The sequence below is a fragment of the Magallana gigas genome, chromosome 3 (genome assembly GCF_963853765.1).
Source record: "Magallana gigas chromosome 3, xbMagGiga1.1, whole genome shotgun sequence".
NCBI classification, from domain to species: domain Eukaryota; kingdom Metazoa; phylum Mollusca; class Bivalvia; order Ostreida; family Ostreidae; genus Magallana; species Magallana gigas.
In genome coordinates, this window is record NC_088855.1 from 39,171,397 (window position 1) to 39,191,373 (window position 19,977).

At 33.1% G+C, this 19,977-nt stretch overlaps 2 protein-coding genes across 2 annotated transcripts; one reads left to right on the top strand and one right to left on the bottom strand.

The window, feature by feature from the left end:
- Nucleotides 1-307: 307 nt before the first annotated feature.
- On the top strand, nt 308-8,458 carry LOC117692727 (cartilage matrix protein). Its single transcript, XM_034481516.2, has 7 exons — nt 308-847; nt 4,079-4,187; nt 4,589-4,702; nt 4,959-5,075; nt 5,485-5,768; nt 6,608-6,893; nt 7,807-8,458. Exons 4-7 carry the CDS (start codon nt 4,988-4,990, stop codon nt 8,442-8,444), a joined length of 1,296 nt encoding a protein of 431 aa, XP_034337407.2. The 5' UTR covers nt 308-847; nt 4,079-4,187; nt 4,589-4,702; nt 4,959-4,987; the 3' UTR covers nt 8,445-8,458.
- Nucleotides 8,459-11,402: 2,944 nt separating this feature from the next.
- On the bottom strand, nt 11,403-15,430 carry LOC105346868 (carbohydrate sulfotransferase 1). The gene is made up of 4 exons (XM_034481517.2): nt 14,835-15,430; nt 14,610-14,678; nt 14,347-14,521; nt 11,403-12,254 (listed from the first exon to the last, which is right to left on the bottom strand). Exons 1-4 carry the CDS (start codon nt 14,938-14,940, stop codon nt 11,582-11,584), a joined length of 1,023 nt encoding a protein of 340 aa, XP_034337408.2. The 5' UTR covers nt 14,941-15,430; the 3' UTR covers nt 11,403-11,581.
- Nucleotides 15,431-19,977: the final 4,547 nt, after the last annotated feature.

The window sequence follows — 19,977 nt, forward strand, 5'->3', positions numbered from 1 at the left end:
CATCTGTTGCTAAAACAACTGTAAATATGATTTGAAGGAGTGCGTTACTATCAAAAGTGCGGTATAATAATGAATAAAAAAATATATGCACAGTATAATTACATGTAATTGATATTTATGATTAAAACTCTTTATCTTATGGCGCACATTTAAATAAAATGAACTTGAATATTTGTTACGAAAATGGAAGTGCAAATAATGGCAAAGATAGACATGTTATAAATTTTCTCTTCGTCCTATTCTCCGTCAATTGCTGACGATCTCATGATATAAAAACGTTGCGAGACAAGAAACGTATTTTCAACCCTTTAGGCCGTAAGTGGTTGTAATTTTACAACCGTCCTTCGTTTAGATTTATATTTATGATCAACTGTATAAAATCGATTGCTGTCTTATCTGAGAGTAAGCTATTACTTTCTTTCAACCTATAAATTTCCAAAAGCCTAAAACTTCCTGGTGTTTATTTTTTTGCGAAGAGACAAGTAAAAAATGTTGGCGCTCTTAATATATGGAAGCTTTATTCTATCAGGTACGCACTATTCTAAAATCTCAAGAAATTTATGATTGAATTACTTCATTTGAAGTTTTATTTAATGATTTTCAAGTAACTTGAAATATCTTAATTACGTCAAATAAAAATAACGCAGATAGAGAAATTTTCAACTCTTGTTTTGCAGTGACAGGTCATGAAGGACATCAACATTCACTGGATCTTCCGGAAATATCTGAAAGTCAGGCTAAATCTTTTTTAACTTATGACCACATAAAAAGTTCAGCTCGAAACCCTGCCTGGTGCAGGTCAACCGATTACGAGGGATGGTGTGAAGACCACATTCCATATTGTCAGGTAGAATAGAAAGTCTTGCGAAGTAAATAATGGTTTCTATAGAGTTATGAAGGTTTTAAAAGCAATTATCATTATAATTTTGATCCTGAATAATGCAAATCCTTATAATTAATGTAAACCAGTCTCTTAATTATTAAGGAATAAAGAACCATTCTTTGAGTATCATGAGGTAATAATTTTGGTCGGGGCGTGATCAAATACAAACAATTCTGAAGGGCCTAATTAATGAAAGATCTGATCAAAATTATCACGTCATTATATTCAAAGAATGATTTCTTATTACTTATTTATGTAATTTTCAGTAACTGTACGAATAGATATTAGAACGTTGACATATATGATAATTTCATTTTTTTTTCAATCATGAACCCCGCTTGCGCATACGTCATTTGAATTTACTGGACTCTACAATACAATTCGATTCGTATGCTATCATAGACAAAGAAACTAAAAATGTAAATATAAGGGTATATCTACCATGCATTATTTTATATACTGTGCTTATTTTGGGTCATGCTGGCAAAAACAAGCATGACTCTTATAGCCCTATTACACCCTACTTGTTGAATGTTCCCCCTCAAACTACTATTCTAACAAAAATATAATGAAAATTGTGAATATTAGCTAGCCCCAATGTGGCAACACACTTTGAAACAATTATGCACTTTGAAAAAATGTGTCAAAGTGCGTTAAATTTTGGACAAAATCAACGCACTTTGAAAAAAAATTTCAAAGTGCGTTAAATTTTGGACCAAGTTAACCCACTTTAAATTTTTTTTCAAAGTGCGTTATGAAGGTACATCAACATTTTTTAGTATCGACACTCCAAACGCACTTTGAAAAACTATTTTTATATCACAAATTCTTGGACTGAATTTTTGATTTTATGATGATTTGTTAACACTCGTGAATCTAATTTAACGTTTTTAGAACGGGGATGGGGGTGGGGGTTAACCAAAGATACGGGTCAAATACCAGTGCATCATTTTATTGATTACAGGAAGAAGTTCCCCTACCCCTCATTTTTCCTTCCAAAACATATGATATTCAGCAACTTTGGGTAAAAAAAGAAAAAGAAATATGCTCTGTATAAGTACATGCAGTGTTATTGAAAAAACGTGCTGGCCGAACAATAATTTCTCCATTGGTACGTTAAAGAATCTATGTGTTTCAACAGTTACTGTAACCCTCTTTTCGTATTCTAGTCAAATAAATCACTTCAATAAAAGGATATTAACATTAACGAACATTAAATAATTACAAACCTAAAAACAAGCATTAGGATGTGGGTTAAATTTCTCGCACTGATCTTCTAAAAGATCATATTGTTTTTGATAAGCATAACTAAGGTATCCTTTTTTCACATCATATTTGCAATAAGCCAGTGGAAATTTATTATACATTGATCTCCATTATTCATGTATATAAATCATATTTGTTCGTGCATAGCCCAATATGCTAGATAAAAGGTAAATTTGCTGCATACTCTAAAAAAGGAAAATGCCATTGCTAGGCGATGAAGTTTATGTCATATTTGATAATTCAAACTTCCTGAATTTTTTTTTCTGTGTAAATTATTGTCTTATGAGAAAAGAAAACAATTCTCATCTAGAAACTGTTTATCAAGTTACCTGAGAATGCAATGAGTTCTTTTTTTGTTAAATATATCACATTGAGCTAAACAAGGTTAAAACAATAATTCATTTTACGTGTATATAAAACTATCAACTTTTTTGTTGATATTAAAAAAAAATATTTTTTTTCAAAGTGCGTTAATATCGACGATATCAACGCACTTTTTTTTTAAAAGTGCGTTGACTTATAGTCCCACAATTAACGCATTTTGAAAACATTTTTCAAAGTGCGTAATTTTTCAAACACTTTGACACCCCACCCTAATACCCCATTTACTATGCTGCATGCGTTCTGACTAGTAGAGTATGTTTGGGATAGTTTTGTGGGTTATTGTTATATTGATCCTTATTTATGTAATTACTTTAAAGATAAACTACTCAGTCTCCGAACTCTCCTCTCTGAACACAGATAAAAATTATATTCTGAGAAGGTGGGATAACAAAATCCAGGTATTTCCTATATGCACTGCACCATTAAGCTAGGTTACAATGTAGTTCTGTCAGTTGTTACCTTTATTTCTAAAGAATTCAACTTCTTCGTCCGAAGCCCCTACCATGTTCAGACAGGCACGTAGCATCGATTTTAAAAGGGGGAGGGGGGAGTCTCATTCAAAAAATCTTGACAAGAAAAAAAAAAGGGAATTTTGATTTTTCCAATTGATAATTCAATTTTTTATATGTAAATTAAAAAAATAGTTGCTGCGAGAAAACGTGGGGGGAGGGGGCCTTAATCACATTTAACCCTGTCTGCCTCCTAATTATATTTATTTACTATCCCTTCATAGGTGTAAATCATAATTTACAATCATAGAGACTGAATTTTTGCACTTCGTCCAGTTTTGTGCGTTCATTCGCTTTGGGTGAAGGTTCTTTATTTTCTAACATGATAAATCAGTCGATTAAAAAGTATTTCATAGTATTTGTTTGAATTCTTACGGTTATTTAATTAGCAATATTTTTCGCTATGTCAAATATAGTCTCTTATTTTTGATTCTTTGTTTTATAAATTACACGTTAGTCCTACCTTGAAAATGTCTAAAGCTGCCCATATTTGGGAGACAAAGAGCTGTTTGCTGTTGTCAACGACTGAATAAATATGCAATAAAACTTTGTTAAAGAAAATTTAGACATTTGATCCACTTCAATTTTGAAACAACGATGATTGATCTTGCACTAAATCATCAATCATCTTACATCAAGAATAAAACAAACAAAATTAATCAAGAAAATATGTATCGTTTTTTATTAATGTCAAAATATTTTGATTTGCATTTTGGTTAATTAAAAAAAACCAAACCAACATGCTTAGACACTTTAAAAAACGTTTTGCAGTGACAAGAATGGACGCACCAGCAAAATGAATGTGCTTTACGTTTTCTTTTTTTCAAATCTTAAGTCTATATAAAAAGAAATACCGTATGCCCAATCTAACGGATCCAATTTGCCACCATTTCATAAAATATATAGCGGGAGTGTGTTGGACAATCTGGAATAAGCGTGGGTTTTTTTTCAGTTTTTAAACTCGTACTTTTGCAGTAATCTTTATCAATTAACCCTTTGTTATAAAACATTTATACAAAGTGATTTCTTGTAAAAGATATATCAAGAGAACACGAGGGAGGAAAGATGTTCAACACCATGCTCCCCCGGCCAGCACTGCGTGTTGACAACCCCATGTCCTGCCCATTTTAAGCATGAATGTCTTGGTGAGAACTTCTCAACTACTAGTTTACATTGTTGTAATTGGTAAAGCAAAATAAGCTGTATTTTTTTTTTAATTTTATCCATTTTGCTGCAAAATCTTGCTATGATGATTATTCTGAGTGTATCCTTTATGATAAAAAAGATTAAAATACAATTAAATTACCGGTATTGTATAAGGAGAAAGATTTAAATGCATTCTTCCCCACAAAAGTATGAACAGAAGTTTATGAATCATCGTTCTTTCTGTCAATTTAGTTGTGAATTACAATTTGACGTTAAAAAAATCACGATTTAAAAGTTTCAGCTCGTATATTTCTTTAGATACACGTAGTAGTATATTACTGCTTTAAAAAACCTTTTTTTATAAAGGTAGTGTAAACATGTATTATTTTTTTTATTATAGACTTAAATGAATATGACAGCAACCCCTGTCAAAATGGAGGCACTTGCCACAATGGAAACAATCAGTACACCTGTAGCTGTTTACCTGGTTGGACGGGAACCAATTGTGAAATAGGTTAATCATTTATTAATGTCTATTAAAACATGGACAACTGAATCAGCAAAATTATTATCTGCCTGTTTTTTTTTCTAAAAAAGAAAAAGATGTTCTAGGCTTGTAAAAAATAATTCCATTCAAAAATCCTACAGACAAATAAAAATAATAAGGTTTATTTGTTTGTTTGGGATAACGTTAACAATAGAGCCATATACATGATGATATTTTAAAAATAAACAAAATATTGTGAAGTATACATTTCAGCACTTTTCAGATATCGATGAATGTTCTAGCACTCCTTGCATGTACGGAAATGACTGTATCCAGGACAGAATCGACAGCTACATCTGTGTGTGCAGTGTGAGATTTGAAGGTGTCTACTGTGAAAGAGGTTTGCTCCATGATTTTTCTGAGATCAAAAAAATTATCATACTAAGTAAACAATAATAATGACCATTACTAATAATAATTGTATAATATGATGCACTGTACACATTGCAGTTTCCATTATGATTTTTATAAAAGTACCTGTAATAGAAACATGGTAAACATTACATCCCATTCCTATAAAACACTGTTACAGTGAACACATTTATGATTACGCTTACAGCGAATTAAGTTCATTTCCCCTTTTTCTTATACGTACTATAAACGTATCGGATATACATGTAACAAATTGCGTTTGTTTTAAAAAAAAAAGTAGCCAGACTGAAATATGGTAGCTCTAGACACGACTGACTGATATACGTACTATATTGTGATGATGTTTTAATGGCTTTGAATTGTTTTATTTACTTCAGATTGTAGACCTGGTCCTGCTGACGTTATGTTCTTGATTGATACGTCGTTCAGTCAGAGACATGTAAATAACAAAACCATCGAGTTTATTTCGGAATTCGTCAAACAAATTCCAATTGGACCAAATGACTTCCAAGTTGCCGTGGCTTCATTTACTTTTTATCCTAAAATGATTTTTGATTTCAAGACCTACCAAAGTAATTCAAGTCTTCTCAACGCCCTGAGTTTGATTAAAGCTAAAAATGGTCCGACAATAACTTCAGATGCTCTTCAATACGCATCACAGGTCAGAGAATATTTTGAAATGTAAAGAGTCTTAAACTTAAGGTAGTATAGGACACTTGTCAATAATAATGTAAATAAAAGTACATTACAATTAAAATACCTTTACCGGTTTAGTTTCAATTTTTACAACGTTTAACCAAAAAGTTATATTGAAATATTTGTAAAGGTAAAAATTATAAAAGCCCCTGTGGGATTCGATCTCATGACAAACAGATTGTATACGTAGTTAATGCTTTAAACTATTGCGCTATGCAATAAGGTAACAATTTGGGGGGTTGGGTGGGGGTATTATAATAAAATTTTACTTGATTTTATTGCTTATTTTGATGGAAGGTGCTTTACAATATGGAGGTGTCCCATACCATCTTAAATCCAAAGTGGCACAAAGCATTCAATTTTATGTCAAAATCAACATACAATATTCAAAGTGCAGTTCAGAATTGTTTTTCTCTCTTGTTTTTATTTACAAAGTTCTTGTTTCGAACTGTTAAGTAGATTGAAAATCTTGCTTTAAAAGTCTGTGATCTTTTATGATCTTGGTCCAAAAATTACTCTCAAAGAGACGAGAAAAGATAAGTTATACAAAACCTCCAAGGAAGGTTAGATGGTTTGGGTTGTTCTTTTAGATTATAAAGTATATTTTCTAATATCCATCTAAAGAAAGATATGCATGTGACTATAATGTGCATGTGAAATTAATAATCTAATAAAATCTAAGTGGTTTTTTTACTAATGTTTTAATCTGGAATCAGAAAGAATGAACCAATTGTTTCTCAACCTTACACTTTTTTAGAAATCGTTGATCCTCGAAAGCTTCCCTATGTTTTTCAATCTTTTTAGGAAATACTGAACCCAGCAAACGGCGCACGTCTGCTTTCCAACATTAGTCATTATGTCATACTTGTGACAAACGGACTCTCCACAGATCGTAGTCAGGCAATCCACATTGCCCGGGGTCTTAGAGACCCTAACCATCATTTCAAAATCTACGCTGTGGGTATCGGCGAGGACATTGCACACGAGGAACTAGTACAACTCCCTACAGATGCATCTCTATCGTTCTCTCCAGACAACAACGATTTGCTGTTGGCCATGTTAAAGGATGCAGCTGACTATGGATGTACAGGTACATAATGACTGGCTTGTTATGTTTAACCAGTTCTAGTTCATCTGGATTAAAGTTCCTGTAAGCATTTCTGATCACGTTTTGCTTTGCGTTCATCGGCTCGTCTGTGTTGCAGATTTTGGCTATTATCTTATCTCGACTGTCTATTGACCGTCTGTCTGTATATCTGACCGTTTGTCACTTTCGACTTCTCAAAAACCAATGATTTACAATTTACAAAACTTAATTTGGTACAAGTCATTCTTATAGTGAAGGGAAGTCAAATTGTTTACACGAATCGCTGTATTCTTTTAAATGGGATACACGATATTTTAAGTGTGAACATGTTTTTCCGGGAGTAATTCAATAATTTACAATAAGCTTCCAGATACACTAGAATTGTGGATTCTCAATTGTCCTTTTAATGGATTGTCTTAGAAGAGATGCAAACTTTTTAAATATTGCTAAAGTGTTACAATTTATTATTTTAAGCAAAGTTTAAAAAAAATAGATGCAAATCTTTTGAAATTAAGCAGGCTTAAAACATTTTCCATCCTCTGTTAGCTGCGTTCTTGGTGGTCAATGAGAGATTACACATATTTTGGGACCTTATTCGAAATGGTAATGAAATTCGTTCAAAAGGAACGAGAATAAAGTTGATAAAATCAAAATGATCACTAAATAGTTCGAAACATTTCAAGTTCAAATGTTTTGTGCAACCCCTTAGTCAATGAAAGCTTACCATTAGGAATTTGAAAATAATAAGAGTGTTTTCATGGTCCGTGGATTTTTGTTTTAAGTTAATATGATGGCTTAGTTGTTTAACATTTTTATATGGACTATTAGATTTTCCATCATGAATATGAGTTTTTGTGGTGTATTAATCTGTTTTTAAATCTCATTTTTAAAATGTAGTATTATCACAATTTTTCAGATTGCAACAGTACTTCTGTGACTGATGTCATCATTCTTTTCGACACATCGGAGGACTCGAGTCCACTGAAAGGGGGTTCCCTCCACTCTCTGAAATTTGTCGATAAGCTTGTCGATTCTTTTGATATGGTACACACAGATATTAAAGTAGCCATGCTTACGTTTAGCAGTGATTCGCAAATTAAGTTTAACTTCTCTCATACATCAAACCAAGATATGAAAGCAAAAATAGTTACTACTACCGTCGATAATAGACAAGGAAACAGTTCAATACGTCTAGGTTTATTGAAAATGGAAGAATTTTTTACATCACCATTATCAGGAAGTAGACAGGAAGCTAGAAAAATCTGTTATTTATTTACAAATGGGAAATGGCCGACGTCTGAGAATTCTGAACTGAAACACAAGATCGAGGAGTTGAATGCTGCTGGGATAAGTGTTAACGTAATGGTGACTGTTGATGACACTGATTCCTATTCAGATATTGATAGGTCACTGACCAATGCAAAGGATATAGCGTTTGATCCCTACAGGGTGTATATGGTAGAAGAGAACAACGAGCATGTCATAATACAAGCTGCTGCCAGAGAAACAAGATATGTAAAATGTCCTTCAGATATATTTGAATCAAAACATTAAAAATTAACAGAAAATTTAATATTTTTACTCTAAAATTTACCGGGTCTTGAAATATCATATTTATTTTTGTATACTGGTCTATTGAAAAATATTTAACTTAATACGTCCCAGTTGAGAATCTTTACTTGACATGTATAATTTTAGGTATATCTTATAAAACAAAGATATGGAATATCAATACAAGTGGTGTTACATGTATTTTATTGTTAACTCCATTTGTTAAGTCATTTGTATTTTTGATGTATGAGCGAAAATATTTAATTTGGTATAACGTTGCTATTTCGGGCAAAGGATATGACAAAAGGAATTTCCAGTGTCCGTTGAACAGAAGGGGACATTAATAGAAATAATTACCTTTTAAAATGTAAATCAAACATTACAACCAGTTATAGGATAAGAAGAGCTGAAAGTCTCGGAACATAGTTTGATAAAGCATAAAAAAACTAAGAATTTTTTTTAATCAATTGGGAAACTCTTTTTCAATGTTATGGATAAGATTGTCATAAAATATAAGCAATGATTTGTAATCTTTCTTCCTTCGTTGGGATAACAGATGTAGACTGGAAAAAAGTATATTTATTCATTGAACTGGTTTGTCTGTGATTTTCATTACATTATAATACATTTAATTCATTTAGAGAGATAATCAACCACTTTACATACAGACATTGAAATTTCAATGGCAAAAGATTTTTCGAAGTATGTCAGGTTGTGAAATTTTTAATTTACGAATTTACCGAGTGGCAATAAATGGATAGTTGTTGACAGAAATGAAGAAAGAGAAAAGAGAAATAAATAAATAAATATATCAAAAATATATTCCATTCTCATTTTTGCCTTTACTGTCTGATTTGGTAAATTCTTTTAAACATAGTTATGCCTTTGCTTAATTATTTGATTGCAGAAAGGCATAGCTGCCGGTCTGTAGCTCCCGGTCTGAAAAAAAATTTGGATAGACGACCCGAGAGCTACAATCTCGTACGTGTTAAAAAGTTGTAATTAACGGCGCCTAAAAAGTTGCGCTAGTTTCAGACTGATTAATCTTGTTTCCGAACACATTCTGTATTTGATTCCAAAACATTCGTCGGACATTTTACTACAGATATTGTCTCTTCATTTGCCTCTGATATTCTTTTAAGCACCATCACCAGTCCCGTAAAATGAAGTGGTGCAGTTTGTTTATATGTAATCAAAGTACTGAAGAACTGACGGGAGTTGATTTTGTCGATGTTTATTTATTTGAGAATCAATGATATGTTATTTTGCATGACAAGTACATGTAGTTTCTAATTTGAATTACGCACATTTTTATAATATGAATTTTTGGACTTTTTCGACAAGAATGTCGGGAAACCCCCATATGAATCATGTTCAATAATATCTAAAGATAACATTAATTCAATCAAACTATGTATCAGTAATAGAAATATTTCTCGAAAATATTGAACTCTAGTCTCGTTCAACCAAACGCTCGGCTGACACCGTAAATCTCCGACAAGGATTTACGGAGACAGTCGAGCGTCGAGTTGAACGAGACAATATTGAACTCTGGCGTAGGAATATATACGAATACAAAAAATATTTAAATTGTTCGTACCATTTAAAATCTGACTATTTTCAAGCTATTTATAAATAAGTTTCCTTGAAAAACAATGCTTTAGCATACATTACATCGAATTTATCAATTATTTCCAAGAACTAAGTCTTGTCAGCAGCAATGATTTGTGCTGAGGTCCAAACACTGTTTCACTTTCGGTATGTCTCAGTAACTGCATAGGAGAGTTGATTAAAACCAACTCCCAAAAATAGTGACTCTCGATCTGCACGTGAATTTAACATACGTCATTTTACGAGGTCGGTTTGTGTGTTTGAGAGAAGGTCTGAGGGAAGTAAAGTGACAGTATCAGATGTAAATTGCCTTTTAATGGTACTAATGTTTTCCACAGAATTTATGTGCAAATAAGGTTAATCAGTCCAAAACTAGCACATTTTTAGTGCGCCGTAAATAACTTTTTCACATGTACGAAACTGTAGCTACCAGGTTTTCCATCCAAATTTAGTCAGACAGGGAGCTACAGACATTCAGCTGAGAATGGGTATGCAATAGTGCTTTAATAGTATATTGAATGTGTTGGGTTGATATTTTCAAGTCTACCCAGTTCAATATCTCTATACATCGATGTGGCATTATTTATCACCACACGAAATGTCAAATAACATTTCAGAGGACTTGAAAAGCGCTTGAAGCCTCAAAAGCAATCTAGCACATCAATAAACTTATTTGTTCAGTGTTGGTTTTATGTCCTGTTGGCAAACTTTCATAACAGGTCAGCCAAGACTTAGTGTAAATGTCGCGAATAAATCATGATAAAAGGAACCTAGATATTACTTGAGCTTAAAATTTTCAAATTTTAATGTTCAATTCTTTAATGTTTAAAATTGTTAATATGTGAATTTTTAATGCTTCATCAAAACTTGAATGTAAAATATTTAGTTTAAAGCGAGTTACGGAGTAAAGAATTCTGTGTTTTGTAAACAAAGCTTGAGCCTTCTTATTTTTTACATAACATACATGTATACGTTTTATTGGTGTAAGATTCAATCAAATGTTGTTTTACATTGTCCTTAATATTATCTATGAAAATATTAAGTCTGTTCATCTTGTTTGTGATGATTCAATTTATTAAAATCATTAAAATTTTCACAGTATAATAGTAAAACTCAAGCTTTCAAATTGTTTACATAACAATGAATTCTGAATTTCGCTTGAATTAAGTTAACTTCCAATGTAAACATTTTAATCAAACATTTTAAATGCTTATGTTAACCAATTTATATATATAAAAAATGAGATTATAATAAGATTTTGAAAAAAAATAATCTTAAACGTGTTTAAGTCCATTGAAACTTTAAATGTGAAAAAAAATCAACTTCAAACATGTTCATATTTATTGCGAATTCTCAATATTTGATTCTGCATTTAGAAATTCTACAGTGTTGCTTTTAATTGATATATGTTTGGATTCCATGACCTATTGTACAGTGATATATTTCCGGAATAACCAACTTCTCTGTATACTTCCCTACAGTTTTTGTCAATTATGTGAAGATACATCGAAGTTATATTTGGCATCCATTTAATTAAATGCGTTATACGTTGAGTTTCCTCTTCTAGTGCAGTATTCACATCGTACAATTGGCCCAGTAGTCAAACTGTCAACATATTCTTTTACTTTTATCGTAAACTGTGCACGTAAGAAATTGTATATACTCTTAGATACCTCTATTGGGTTCAATGCAAGATTTTCATACACAAGTCTCTGAATACGTCCTTGATATTTAACAGTTAACAATTTCACGTTACGAATATCTTCTAACATCCTGCCACAAAAACGTCTGGAAAATCTTGTAAAATGTTTTCTATTAGATTGAGTAAGGTTACCCATTAGTTGTGAGTGAAGGATTGCTCTCGGGTCTCGAATCAAGTGAATGACTTTGAGTGACGGCAGCCTTTTAAGCAAATAACCGACCGAAGCTGTATGCAAACGTATAGTTTTGTACGTCCTTGATTTAGCTTCAACACAAGCCTTTTGTAAAATTGATATGCATGGAGCTATATTCATAGCTAGAGAGGAATCATTTGAACGATCTTGTCGGGTGCAGTTAAAATATAATTCGTGCTCTGGGGTGTAAATATAAATGAATTCATTGTACAAGCTGTTTAGGTCGATGTCCTGGAAATTACAGGTGAACCAGTTCAGTAACATTTCTGCCTTTAGTCTTTCAATGTCCGTATCATTATACGATAACCTGAAAAGAAGGAAACAAGAAACATGAATGGCGGGAAACCATTCGTTTCCTTTTACGAAAACATTCTGTATTTGTGGATTTGAAATGAAAAAAGGATAAAAAGATAGTATGACCGATTAACACCTTGAGTTGTTGTATTACAAGGGGAAACTATCTCACTGACATATGAATATAATTCTTTGCTGAATAGGAAATATCCTACTAAACATATACCAGTATCCTGTCTCAAAGGAGTTGGATCAAAATTGTTTTTGAAGAAAATATCATAAAGCAAGAGGCCCATGGGCCACAGTGCTCACCTAGGTACGATATAATCACCTAAATGAAGTCATAATACAAACTATCTGGACAATGTAGATCCTGTATAAATTAAAATACATTTTTTCACCCTGGATATTCTTATGCTTGTAATTAAGTCCCTTTTCTAACAGGATGATTTTATAGTTATATGACATGTTTAGCATTGCACTTCTCAAAAAAGATCCTAAATGATTGTTCACACATGTTATCTAAACCTATATCAAACTCTGAACTCTTTGTAAGGTCCAAGAATCGTCTAGGGTCCAAAGTCTAAACAATTCAAAAGAATCAGCAATATGTCAAAATGCTAGCTAGGAATAAAATTATATATTCTAACATAAAAGTTTTTGTGAATATAAAGGTTTTCCTTTGTAAATTGGATCCCCAATGTGACCCCACCCTACTCCTCAAGATTTTGATTTGAAAGAATCTACATTATATGATGTTGCTTTCACTACAATTACAGCTTTCCTAGGCAAAGTGTTTTTAATACAAGGTCTGAAAAGAATTTTCTCTATATACTTCTACGTTAATTTTTGCCCCTTTCTCCACCCATGTTGTGATCCAACGCTATCCTATCCCCGTGGAACATGATTTGAACAAACTTGAATCTACCCTGACACACAAATTCAGCTTTCCCGGTTGATTAGTTTCTGAGAAGGATATTTTTGAAGATTTACTCTATATATATTCTTATGTAAAAGTTCGACCCCCATTGTAGGCCCACCCTCCCCTGGGGTCAGGATTTTCACAATTGTGAATCTACACCACATGAAAATGCTTCCACACAAGTTTCAGCTTTCCTGGCTGATTAGTTTTGGAGAGATTTACTCTATATATACATGTGTAGAAAATTGACCCCGCCCCCCCTCGTGGCCCTGCCCTACCACCAGACTTCATGATTTTCACAACTTTGAATGTGTACTACCTGAGGATGGTGTTTGAATAAGTTTCAGCTTTTCTGGGCGATTAGTTTTTGAGACGAAGATTTTTAAAGATTCACTCTATATATTCCTATGTAAAAAAATTGAGCAAAATTTCAAAAAATGTTTCAACAATTCCTATTCTCTTGAAAAAGGGCATGGTTCCTAGTTTTCACAAATTTAAATCCCCTTTGCCTCAAAGAGTGCTTTGTGCCAAGTTTGGTTAAAATTTATCCAGTAGTTCTTAAGAAGATTTTGAAGATAGGGAAAGTTAACGGAGAGACAGACAGACGGACGACAACAAAATGTGATCAGAAAAGCTTCCTTGAGCTTTCAGCTTGCTTTGTACCATGTTTGGTTAAAATTAACCCAGGAGTTCTTGAGAAGATGTTGAAAATGGGAAAAGTTAAGGTTATGCAGGTAGACCGACAGACGGACGACAAAAAATGTGATCAGAAAGCTTACTTGAGCTTTCAGTTCAGGTGAGCTAAAATGCGGACATTTTTTTTCTTGACATCTATTATAAATCCCTATGAACACACAGGAATACAAAATGTGCGTGTAATAGTATTTCCTTGCTTTTCATGACGCTTAATACCAATTTAATAAAATAAGCTATGTCGATTTTCGATGATGTACTAATTAAAGTTAGTAATTTAGCAACTGCTACGTAAACAAAAAGACTATTAGAATTCAACAAAACAAGACAATGAAACATTGTATGACCCTCACTTCTTGATTGTACGAAAAAAAGGTTCAAAATAACCCTACCCTCATGATAGTCCCGCACTTACTAGGTAAAAAAATCAATCTCCAGCCAGTAAATGTTTGGATTTCATGAACAGATAAGAGAAATAAAACAAGCATACCTTTTTTCTGTCCCATTTAGAAAACCAATAGATCTGTTTTGTTTTACTGAAAATTCAATCAATCCATGAAGTGGTTCAAAAATATAAAAATCTCCATGGTTACAGCGAATGATGTCAGCAGTTAGGGATGACCCGCTTCTCATGTAACCTAGAACCAACGTCATGGGAACATGACCTGTAACAATGACATGCTGAATCAAAAACTTTGAAGTTATAAAGACTAGAAAATGGTTATTTTTTTTAAGTTAAAATGATACGTCTACCAGTTGAATTCTTTTTTGTATGAGTTTTTCTGGAGTTGCCACATTTATAACGGAAGATTGATCTGTCTTCTCCTGAAGAAGAGAGAAAAATAAATGTTTTTACACATTACAATCGATTTAATCTATTAAAAAGGAAAGAAGGTTATACATGTACTTTTAAAATACACAACAGGAAATATGATTTATAAATTGGTTTATAAGGGTTAAATGGAAGTATGTTTATACCTGTTTGCAACTTAGTCTTAGATCTACCAGATATGTAATGCACCTCCATGATGACAAACAAAAATCCAAAAATGCAGACGAGAACACAACATTTTTTCCATTTCATGATGTATAACGCAACACTTCCAATATTCTCCTCTATACCCACATGTTCGATATCTGATTCATAGAATTGCTCTTGTTTGTTTTCCCCATGACCGTAGATGGCCTCTTTTCTCCCTTAATAAAGGCGTTTTAATGGTTTTGAGATTGTGTATCTCAAAAGAGGCAGTAAACTATGCAAACGTAGAAACTTATAAATTAAAACAGGTGACTGAAAAACTGATATCATTATAAATTTTATTGCATTTTATTGCATAACTTAAAAAGCATTGGAAACAGAATCCTTAATTTGATTCTGTTTTAAAGAAGGTAATTGAATAATGCTGTGATTTATAACGAGGTATATGATGGGGAAAATAAACTGTATATGCCATTTAATACAACTATAGATAAACAGTGCTTTAATCTAGAGATGGCAATCGATTGCAAAATTGCTAATCGGTTAATCGCACTTCTTTCCCACCGATTAACAGTTCACTCGTATCAAAATACGGAGATTTTTGACATGTTATTATTTTTTTAATACTAATTATTGATATACATGTAAATAATCACAGGAAGCACGATAAAAATATTCTGTTTATATGAAGATAAAAATATAGTATTAAAACTATATTTGATAATAACTATTTTAAAAAAGAAATCTTTAGCAACGAACAAGCAGTCATGAAATAGTTTCACTGGCTACATGTCGCGATTTTGCAGTCTGCCATATATTATTTTAGATCTCCTTTTGAAATTATTATCCTTCGGATAGTATATTTAAACAATAAAATGCTTCCTTTGGTGATTCATTCGGGATATGAAGGTAGCGACATTGCAGGACAGCGTTAGCGGGTTAATTTTTTCTTCATTGATAATCATGATTATTTCGAGCAGTCTAATTTTTCTTATGTCGCTGTAGGTTTCGACCAATCGATAAACATGGCGTCTTAATTTCATTCCTGTCAGGTTCTTGTCAGTTTCAGCTGCTGATTTCGACAAAGCGATAAATGGGGCGTGCAGATTTCAGTTTGACTGTTTTTATAGAGCCGTGAATAAACTCTAAGTTTCTGTAAGAAATAGAGGAAAGAATACTTGGTGGATATAAATATACAGTAGTAACATGACTGTATAGTGTACATGTATGTACCCGCTTTAGACAATTGCATTTTTTATGTAATAGTTTGACAAAATTGATATGTAGTGGTGACCAGATTAAAGTTTAATCATGTCACTACATTTACTACATATTAATTTTGTTATTTGTTTTAATCAATAGGAAACGTCAATTAGTATTAAATAAAATCAGTGCGTTTAGAACTTGTCTGATTTTAAAATTTAAAACATTTCAAATCACTTTATCATGAACTTTTAATTAAACTAGGCTTGTGATTTTTTTTAAGTTTACAATACGAGCAATATATTTACCCAAAAAATCTTAAATAAAATCGAGGCACAATACTGATTAAGAATCATAGTACTCAAAGTACAGATATTCGGTCACTCCCGCCGTGTGCTCTTTGTCGTAATCGGGAAAAAACCGGAAAAGTCCGTACACAATTAGGTTATTAATTGTGGTCTAACAATAAGTATGAAAAACTTCAGTCAGCATGCACCGCAGTGGAAGATTGTATTTGCTGACAAGGTCGTTGTATCGACCATAGAACTTACGAAAAGATGACTTCAAACGAGACTGTTGATAGTCTTGTTTTATTAACTTGTTAGTCAGTAGCTTGCCTCGCCATAAAAACTGTTCATATGACTAGCATGTCCTTGTGCATCGAATTGACAAAGAATTAATTGATACAATCTGAAAGTGGTCCGATCAAAATTTCAGATGCTTGTATATATATACACCACAAGTCAATAAAAATTTTAAAAGCCTACCATACTCCTGGCTCCATGATTAGAGAGCAGTCTTAGACTTAAAATTAGATTTTGTACAAAGCACCTAATTCATAATATAGCATTGAACGATTTATTTTTTACGTCGTCGTGTCAATAACTTCCGTCAGGTAAGCAGACGAATTGAATAACGCACAGTAGAATGAAAATATTCAACAATAACGTTTCGAATACAAACTTTAAGTTTCTGTTTGATAACATACTGAAATTCTGATTTTAAAAATCTTTGATCTTTCAGGACCATGGGCCGTGAAAATTATTTCCGAAGAAGTAAACAAATTGCCAAAACAAGTCAGAACAGTATGTCTTTGGCTCTTTTTAATATTATACTAGATGATAAGCTCTTCCAATAAAACTAAACTAAAGCTAAAAAACAAACAAACAAACAAACAAAAACAAACAAACAAAATTAAATAAAAACTAAAAAGATCGCGTCAAATTGGTCCGTTTTATTTATTCACCTTTTTTTTATTAACCAAAGATGTCTGATCCAAGGTATCTCCCGCGATGCATGATGAACTCGTCCTACACTTTCTGCTGTGACGTAAATGAGTCAACCCGCCTAACCCACGTTCTTGGTTACCCTGTTCTGGGAAGTTCTATCCATTAAAACTAAAATCGTTCATTCAAATCACGATAGGCTCATTTTATTTATTCAGCATTTGTCAAATCTTAACTTCTAAGTATTCTCTAAATAAGTTCCCAGTAAATATATTCACTCTTTACGTAATCATTCCATAGTATTTTTGGCAAGTATATATTTCAATGCAAACTCCCACTGACTTGGATCCGCCAAAGCGTGTCCACCACTTTACTCTCATTTTTAGACTGGTTTACAAAAAATGAAAGTAGGATTTTACTCAATATCACAATAATTACTTATCACTTAAGAAAAACTATAGTTTACGTACATATATACATCATCTCACACGTGTTGAAATGCTAAAGGTGTATGCAGTTTATTCACAAAATGTCTCAATCTATTGGTATAGATGTTTTTCTTTCAATTTTCTAGAGTATATCATTAAGTTGTAGAATAAATAACTATTAGAATGTATATGAAGTGGAATGTTATTTAAAGCTGCTTGGTCCGATTTATTTGTTATTACAGTATCACAATTTTTTCCATACAAACCATTTATCTTAGAAAGTTATGGACTTTCTCCTATTTACACCAGGAGAATCAGTCTCCTTTCAAAGTTAGAAATATTCAAAGTAAATAAAAATAATTTCTTGTTGGGCAAACGAAAAAACAAACCAAAATGCATCAAGGGAATGTTTAGAAAAAGAAACCGTTTGGTTTCGTCCCCCGAATGATTGGGATCATTCAACACGCATACTATGCATCGATTGTAAAGAAATCAAACTTCAGAAATATTAGCGAACAAAACGTACACATGTCTCCTTGTAATTTGTCTGATTATTTCGACCTTTATTAAATGCGATGTCAAAGTCGTAATATAACCATACCCGTCTCGTCGTCAGGGGTGAAATTTTACATTAGGCGAAATAACGCAGTACCCTTCTATGTCGTTTGTTTGTTAGCAAATTTTGTGCGTATTTTTCATTGAAATTTGACTTAATTGAGTAGAAAAAACTACTGCAATGTCTATTATTATACATATACTAAGCATAACCATCGTTTAAAACCGTGCATAAAATTTGATATAGAATCGGACCAAGCAGCTTTAATATATGAATTTTTTTTTATTTTTTGTAACACATATATTCGTAACAACATCTCATAACACATTAATGTCAACGTCGAATAACGTCAATTTCAGCACACTCGAAAGTCACTGTAATTTGAAATTGAATTAACAAAATTAATAACGCGTGTGACCACCATTTGCGTTCACGCATGCTTGACAGCGACGCCTTATTGTTGCCACTAAAGTGTTTAGAAATGCTTGAGGGATGTTGTTCCAGATGTTGGTTAAAGCTTGGCCTAAATCAGCCAATGTCACTGGCTGATTTGGTAAACGGCGTAAACGTCTTTCCATTTCATCCCAGACGTGCTCGATCGGCGACAAATCGGGGGAAACAGCTGGCCAAGGCAAGACATCGACATTCTGTTGAACAAACAAGTCCCTGACTACACGTGCAACGTGTGGCCTTGCGTTGTCTTGCTGCAGAGTGATGTGATTTTGATGTCTCTTTATGAAGGGTATCACATGACGCTGAATAATTTCATCTCGATAGCGTACGCCGGTGAGATTTCCATTGACAATTTGTAGAGGGGTCCTTCCACGTGCTGATATTCCACCCCACACCATAACGCTACCTCCACCAAATTGTCGACGTTGCACAACACAAGCGTCCTGGTAACGCTCCCAACGCGACGATACACCCTGCAACGGCGGTCACTGCTATCCAAATGAAATCTGGATTCATCAGTGAACAGAACATTGACCCAGTCCTGTATTCTGAATCGCAGATGTCGTGTGCACCACGCTAGGCTGCAGATACGATGACGTTGAAGCAGTACTGGGTGCACCGCTGGATGTCTTGGTCTGATGTTTTTTCTCGCGCAGACGATTATGCACAGTTCTTGGACTAATTGGTCGAAGCCCTGGGAATGCTACGGGCAGTCAAACTTGCTGTCTGGAAACGATTTCTCAGATGCACAAGTCTAATGTGGTTGTCCTGTTGACGTGGCGTCACACGACGTCGCCCAGAGCGCGGTCGATCCTGAATGTTGCCAGATTGTTGAAAACGTCTCCATAATGACTGGATGGTGTTCCGATGAACTCCAAAGTGTCTTGCTACAGTATTTTGTGCCATTCCAGCTTGCAGCATCCCAACAGCACGATTACGTTGGTTTTCGTTGAATCGTGGCATGACACAGAGGTAAATATTGTTGAAACTAAAGTGATTTCCTTAACAAAAAAAGTTTAAACAAATCCTTTACAGTTCTTATTCCTAACAGTATTGGCCCGTAAAACTCGTACGTACAAATTCTTCAATAAACAACAGGTGCTCACTGACCATGAAAAAGTCAGTGCACCCGGACGGTTACCATCCGATATTGTCAAAAACAATACCATTATCGATTGTTTAAATTTTATAAATACAAACAATAGATATAGAAAAATTATACTAAATTTTATAATGCACAGTTTCTTTTTTACTCTAGTATATTTAGAAGAAATTC